Source organism: Babylonia areolata, chromosome 27, assembly GCF_041734735.1.
Source record: "Babylonia areolata isolate BAREFJ2019XMU chromosome 27, ASM4173473v1, whole genome shotgun sequence".
Taxonomy (NCBI): domain Eukaryota; kingdom Metazoa; phylum Mollusca; class Gastropoda; order Neogastropoda; family Buccinidae; genus Babylonia; species Babylonia areolata.
The window spans coordinates 19740627-19748126 of NC_134902.1; the positions used below are offsets into that span (position 1 = coordinate 19740627).

Consider the following 7500-nt stretch of genomic DNA (forward strand, 5'->3'; position numbering starts at 1 on the left):
AACAGTAATAATGGCGATTGTGATAATGATGACAACCCTGTGTGTGCATGTATGTGTGTGTATGAATGTGTGTGTGTGTGTGTATGTATGTATGTGTGTGTGTGTGTGCATGGGTGTGTGTGTGTGTCTGTGCACAGTTGACTTTTAATGTTTTCTGTTCGTTTAACAATGCGTGTGTTGCTTAAATCCTCCATGATTGTATTCGTTTGATTCTTAATTCAATGTGTGTGTCTGTGTGTATGTGTGTGTGCGCGCGCGCGTGCGTCTCTGTGTGTGCACGTACGTGGCATGTGTGTGTGTGTGTGTGTGTGTGTGTGTGTGTGTGTGTTTCCCTGTCTCTTTCTCCCACCCACACACTCCCCCCAATCCCCAACCCACACACAGTCGAGAACCTGGCCTTCAAGAAAGACTCGTGGATCAACAAGAAGACGCAGTACAAGCGCCACATTCGCCACAAGCTGCCCGAGGGCCACGCGGACAGGGCCGTGGACGGGAACCTGGACCTCAACCTCCAGAGCTGCACCATCCTGGACAACCTGTACGGCAAGTACCCGCTGTGGACCGTGGACCTGGGCCAGAAGACCAAAGTGTCCGGCGTCGTCATCTACACCTGGCAAGGGGATGGGCAGGGTGAGTTGGGTTTTTGGGGGGTGGTTGTTTTTCTGTTTGTGTGAAATATCGGGGTGTTGTGGGGGTGTGGTGTGTGTGTGTGTTGGGGGGGGGGGAGGGTGTGTTGGGGGTAGGGGGGGGGGGGAGAAGTGGTTGGAGGTGGTTGTGTGTGTGTGGCGTGGGGAGAGGGGGTGATGGTGTGCGTAGGTGGAGGAGTGGATGGGTGGGTGAAGGGATGTGTGTATTGGAGTGGGTGGATGGGTGTAGGAGTGGGTGGGTGGGTGAAGGGGTGGGTGGGTGTAGTAGTGGATGGGCGGTTGTAGCAGTAGGTGGGTGGGTGAAGGGGTGGGTGGGTGTAGGAGTGGATGGGTGGTTGTAGCAGTAGGTGGGTCGGTGTAGGGGTGGGTGGGTGGATGTAGGAGTGGATGGGGGTAGGAGTATGTGGGTGTAGGGGTGTGTGGGTGGGTGTAGGAGTGGATGGGGGTAGGAGTATGTGGGTGTAGGGGTGGGTGGGTGGATGTAGGAGTGGATGGGGGTAGGAGTATGTGGGTGTAGGGGTGGGTGGGTGGGTGAAGGAGTGGAGGGGGTAAGAGTAGGTGGGTGTATGGGGTGGGTGGGTGTAGGGGTGGATCGGGGGGGGGGGGGGTGCGTAGGTGCAGTAATGGATGGGTGGGTGAAGGGATGTGTGTGTTGGAGTGGGTGTGTGGGTTAGTGTAGGAGTGGGTGGATGGGATAGTATAGGAATGGATGGGATGGGTGAGTGTAGGATTGGATGGGGGAAGGAGTGGTTGGGTGAAGGGGTGGGTGGGTGTAGGAGTGGGAGGTTGTAGGAGTGGGTGGGTGGGTGAAGGGGTGGATGGGTGTAGGAGTGGGCGGTTGTAGGAGTGGGTGGGTGGGTGAAGGGGTGGGTGGGTGTAGGAGTGTTTGTGAGTGGGTGTAGGAGTGGGACGGTGTAGGGGTGGATGGGTGGATGTAGGAGTGGATGGGGGTAGGAGTGGGTGGGTGTAGGGGTGGGTGGGTGAAGGGGTGGTTGGGGAGGGGGGGGGTGAGGGTGTACGTAGGTGCAGGAGTGGATGGGTGGGTGAAGGGATGTGTGTGTTGGAGTGGGTGGGTGGGTCAGTGTAGGAGTGGGTGGATGGGATAGTATAGGAATGGATGGGTGAGTGTAGGAACGGATGGGGGAGGAGTGGTTGGGTGAAGGGGTGGGTGGGTGTAGGAGTGGGCGGTTGTAGGAGTAGGTGGGTGGGTGAAGGGGTGGGTGGGTGTAGGAGTGTTTGTGAGTGGGTGTAGGAGTGGGACGGTGTAGGGGTGGGTGGGTGGATGTAGGAGTGGATGGGGGTAGGAGTGGGTGGGTGAAGGGGGTGGTTGGGGAGGGGGGGGTGAGGGTGTGCGTAGGTGCAGGAATGGATGGGTGGGTGAAGGGATGTGTGTGTTGGAGTGGGTGGGTGGGTCAGTGTAGGAGTGGGTGGATGGGATAGTATAGGAATGGATGGGTGGGTGAGTGTAGGATTGGATGGGGGGAAGGAGTGGTTGGGTGAAGGGGTGGGTGGGTGTAGGAGTGGGCGGTTGTAGGAGGTGGGTGGGTGGGTGAAGGGGTGAGTGGGTGGGTGTAGGAGTGGGTCGGTGTAAGGATGGGTGGGTGGATGTAGGAGTGGATGGGGGTAGGAGTAGGTGGGTATAGGGGTGGGTGGGTGGGTGTAGGGGTGGGTGGGTGGGTGTAGGAGTGGGTGGGTGGGTGAAGGGGTGGGTGGGTGTAGGAGTGGGTAGGTGGGTGAAGGGGTGGGTAGGTGTAGGAGTGGGTGGGTGGGTGAAGGGGTGGGTGGGTGTAGGAGTGGGTGGGTGGGTGTAGGAGTGGGCGGTTGTAGAAGTGGGTGGGTGGGTGAAGGAGTGGTTGGGTGAAGGGGTGGGTGGGTGTAGGAGTGGGTGGGTGGGTGAAGGGGTGGGTGGGTGTAGGAGTGTTTGTGAGTGGGTGTAGAAGTGGGTCGGTGTAGGGGTGGGTGGGTGGATGTAGGAGTGGATGGGGGTAGGAGTGGGTGGGTGGGTGTAGGGGTGGGTCGGAGGGGGGGGGGGGTGTGCGTAGGTGCAGGAATGGATGGGTGGGTGAAGGGATGTGTGTGTTGGAGTGGGTGAGTGGGTTAGTGTAGGAGTGGGTGGATGGGATAGTATAGGAATGGATGGGTGAGTGAGTGTAGGAACGGATGGGGGAAGGAGTGGGTGGGTGGATGAAGGGGTGGGTGGGTGTAGGAGTGGGTGGGTGGGTGTAGGAGTGGGCGGTTGTAGAAGTGGGTGGGTGGGTGAAGGAGTGGTTGGGTGAAGGGGTGGGTGGGTGTAGGAGTGGGTGGGTGGGTGAAGGGGTGGGTGGGTGTAGGAGTGTTTGTGAGTGGGTGTAGAAGTGGGTCGGTGTAGGGGTGGGTGGGTGGATGTAGGAGTGGATGGGGGTAGGAGTAGGTGGGTATAGGGGTGGGTGGGTGGGTGTAGGAGTGGGTGGGTGGGTGGAGGGGTGGATGGGTAGGTGGGTGTATGAGTGTGTGTGTGTGTGTATGTATGTTTGTGGGGTTTGGGGATGGTGGTTGGGTGGGATGATGGGTGTGTGTGTGTGTGTGTGTGTGTGTGTGTGTGTGTGTATTTGATTGTTCATACTTGCAAATTGTAGTGTTGTATTGGTGCATAGATACACCAAAATGTGCTTTTGTTGTTTTTTCATGTGCAGATTTATGTTATTAAGGACAATTGTATATGTGTTGTTTCTTGTAAGGCGCTTAGAGCCCATTACATGGGGAGTTTGCGCTACATAAGTACAATCTACCAGTAGTAGTAGTAGTAGTAGTAAAGAGTAGGTGTGTGTGCTGTGTGGTGGTTTCCATAACCCGCTGAACGCTGACATAGATTACAGGATCTTTAACGTGCGTATTTGATCTTCTGCTTGCATGTACACACGAGGGGGGCGGAGGGGGTGGGTGGGGGTCTGCACATGTTAAACCTGGGAAATCGGAAAAATTAACACCCTTTACCCACACCAGGCGGCGTTACCGAGATTCGAACCCGGGACTCTCAGATTGAAACTCCAACGCTTTAACCACTCGGCTATTGTGCCCGTCGTTTGCGCCATATAAGTACTATCTGTTGTTATAATTGTCATTACTGACAAGGTGTATGTGTTGTGCATTGTGACGGTTCCAGAGAAGGCCACCTCTTTCCGGGAGTACATGAACAACCTGGACCAGCTGGTGGTCTACGTGGACGACAAGGTCCAGAAGAAGGACGACGACCACGACGAGTCCTACGCCAGCGGCAACATGTGCAACTACATCAACAGCCTCAACAACGCCCTCTTCGCGCCCAAGATCGTCATGCAGTGCGTGCGGACTCACGTGGGGCGCTACCTGCTCATCGAAGCCTGGGGCCGCAACGTCGGCTGGAGCCGCCTCTTCGGCGCCGTTCTCTGCGAGGTGCAGGTCTTCGCTTAGCCCTGGACCTGGCCCGCTGACACCACCACCACCACCACCACCGCTGCTGCACTGTACCCCGGGTGGAGCCTGTTCGGTCATCGAGGCATCTATCTATCAATCTTCTCCAGACGTCCCTCAGCCCACCCCTGTTGTGGGCAGTGGTCGGCAGGGACTCTTCAGAGTTTTTGTTTTTGGTTTTATCATTTTCTTGTGGTGGAAGAGACAAGACGAAAGTCGGATTTTCATACTTCCTTTTTAGGTTGTGGTGTGTTGGTGATGCTGTAGAGTTGCATACAGGTCCTGATTTACTGTTCATTGGGGATTCGGGGTTCCGGGCGGGTCGTGGGGGGGGGGGGGGTAGAGGGAGTTGGGGGGGCGGCGTTCCCTTCTTGTAACCTGCAGGAATTTTTTTTTGTTGTTGTTGTCTTTTTTTGCCTTCGGTGGACTTGTTATCAATTATCACCATCATCTGGCTGGTATCGTTGACGCGTGTGGACGAACTGTGTAAATAAATAACCTGTACAGCAGAATGTCTGTGACTTTGTTTTCAAATCAATATCCCATCACTGCCTGAGCGTGTAAAGTAATAATATTTATGTAAGCACGGTACTGTACAACCCATGTATGGATAACCGACGTCCAACAGCAGGCTTGCTGGGTGTTGAGGTGAACTGATGCAGTCCAGCGCTGTGACACACTCCCCGCGCTATCGGTCTGACTGACATCCTCACTGGACATGTTTCCCCACCCCTCCCTTCCTCGTGGAGATAAGGATGGCTCCTGAACAAACGTTCTGAGTTACCACTGCGAAAAGGTGCAAAAACCCAAGTGAAGGAAGAAGAAATGAAAAAAAAAAACAACAGGTTATACAAATCTGGATGCAGAAAAATTAATGGAACAGTTTGATATGATCTGTGTGAATGCGAAAAGACAGACGAATACTGGTTGGTTCAAGGGCTGTAGTAGGTAAGGTGTGATGTTGGACATAGGCTGCAAACATTCACAGATGAGATGTAGATGTGTTGTTGGACATAGGCTGCAAACATTCACAAAACTAAAACCACACTCAGCGTGGAATACGGAACTTACAGCTGTCGTCAGATCACCTCCCAGCTGAAGGCGGTGCTGAACGGACATCCTACACGTAGTGAACAGAACGAAACCCACGTTGCTTACTGGGGGGAAACATTGACATTTGTGGTGAAGGCCTTGTAAACGTGTGTGCAGTGCTAGTGGAAGAGAACGTGTGATAGATAATACTGCCTCCCCCCCTCATCCCACCCCCTCCGCCGCACACGTATGGCTGTAGTGGAGGCTGGTTGCAGTGCTGGATGTCCACGTAAGACCCCCAGGATTCGGGCTGTGTTGTGAAGCTCGTGACGCCCGACGTGGCTTTGCTGTCCTGGGGTCTGGGGTGCAGTTCGTGATGAAACACCTCGACATCAGAAAAACCTCAAACCTAAAAATATATATATAATATCTTAAAAAGTGAGAATGGCGTGCTTCACGATAACAGAGACCTAAACCAGCCAGGTTCAGTGATGATCACCCCCCAGTGACCGTGGGGTTGAAAGCTGTGCTGATCGTCTGAAGTGATGGACTGCACGGAGCTGCGGTTCTCTGAAGGGACTGGCTGCAGAGCAAGGCGTGAAGTGAAGCTACGGCGCTGAGGGACTGGTGGCAGGAGAACGCTGACATACTCTTTATTTATGCGCTTCTGCGTCTCCTGGGGAAGAGGTCCCGGCTTGTTTCTCAGCGAACGAGTGTGATGGGCAATGTGGTACCGTGTTGAAACGCTCTTTGACTTCAAGTTGTGTTTGTGTGTGTGTGTGTTTGTGCGTGCGTGTGTCTTCGTTCTTTTAATGTCTCTCTCTCAACATCATCATCTTCATCATCAACTGTTTTTTTGACTGATATTAGCCGCGCACAGGTATATGGATCACTTTGTGTGAATCTCGCCATCGCTGTTAACTAGGGTCTGTTTTTTTTTTTGTGACGGTTTTTGGCTCAGTGTGATCGTATGCATAGGTTGGGACGTATGAACTGCAGTAGCACTGTCCGTTTGTTCTCTCAGTTCTTCACTCTTTCCCACACAGTTAAGATTAACTCTCAGAGACCTCTTCTTCAAAATGACATACCGGTCACCGAGTTTGGTTTCCTGTTACAACATGGAATCACTAAAATACCCCTTGACTAACTTGGTGCGTAGTGAATATGTCCATAGTGACGTCACTGATGACTTTTTTTTTTTTTAAAGAAGGAAAAATGTTTCTTGAAGGCTGAAAATTCTCACATTTTGTCTAGAGTGGTATATCTCCAGACAGTTTTCTGGGTTTGGGGCTGATTGTTCTGGATATCGATACAGGACTTGAAACACTACTTTCTACTGTTTGTTTGCCCAGCAGTCAAGGGTTTTTAGGTAATCGACGATTGCTCTTTTTCTTTTCTATCCCACTGCTTCCAAACACCTTCTGTGGGACGCATGTTCTCTCCCTGTACCTTATGTCCCCGTTCAGCTCATACCGAGGCGCCTTAGCGTTTGGTTTGGATAAGCGATGTTTGTTGCGCCGAGTTTGCTTTGAGTTTCTCCGTTCCCCCGAAGTCCGTGAAATAAGCGTGGACTTGGGAAGCTTCTAAACGCTGTGCAAACGTAGCTTTGCAAGGATCACTTAGGTGCCAGCCCATGGCTGAAAGCGAGTAGGAAAGGTTAGATTACTGCTGAAACAGCTAAAACTAAAACTAAACCATGGAAAGGAAGAAGGCGCTCGTCTGCTAATACAGTGTCCCTCAGTGTCTGGGTTTGATTCCCAGTCTTGCCCTTTCTCGCAAATTTGACTTGGAAAAAAACAAAACTGGGCGTTTGGTCATTCGGATGAGACGATAAAGCGAGGTTCCGTGTGCAGCACGCGCTTGGCGCACTGGAAAAGAACCCATGACAACGAGAGTGTTGTCCTCTGGTATATTTCTGTAGAAGTACACTCTGATGGGTACAGAAATATATATATATATATATTTATATGTACTCAAGGCCTGACTAAACGCGTTGGGTTATGCTGCTAGTCAGGCATCTGCGTAGCAGATGTGGTGTAGCTTATATGGATTTGTCCGAACACAGTGACGCCTCCTTGAGAAACTGAAACATCAGACAGACAAATGAAACTTTTTCTTTAACGAACGCTTTTCTTCACATGCACATAGTAATAAGTATAAAGGGAACAGCACACAACACACCGTAACTTGAATGATGCACAATGCAGAAATTACAAATACGGTGTATTTTGATTCTCCGTCCCTCCAGACAACTAGTTTTCTTGAATTGAGTCTGGGGTGCAGTTCACGAAGAAACACCTCGACATATCAGTGTGTATGTGCGGGGGGAAGGGGCCGGGGGGGTGTAGGGGGGGGGGGGGCGAGGGGGTATAATGAACAACAACAAAGTCAC

At 52.4% G+C, this 7500-nt stretch overlaps 1 protein-coding gene across 4 annotated transcripts in view; it reads left to right on the forward strand.

Moving 5' to 3' along the window:
* The window catches only part of LOC143301473 (lactadherin-like), a 228168-nt gene extending 223788 nt beyond the window's left edge, over positions 1 to 4380 (forward strand). For all 4 annotated transcript variants that reach the window (XM_076615783.1, XM_076615786.1, XM_076615785.1 and 1 more), the window contains 2 exons: positions 385 to 630; positions 3790 to 4380. In XM_076615783.1, coding sequence (XP_076471898.1) covers positions 385 to 630; positions 3790 to 4076 — 533 coding nt within the window. In that variant the 3' untranslated portion in view covers positions 4077 to 4380. The remainder of the gene's footprint in view (positions 1 to 384; positions 631 to 3789) is intronic.
* The last annotated feature ends 3120 nt before the right edge of the window (positions 4381 to 7500 follow it).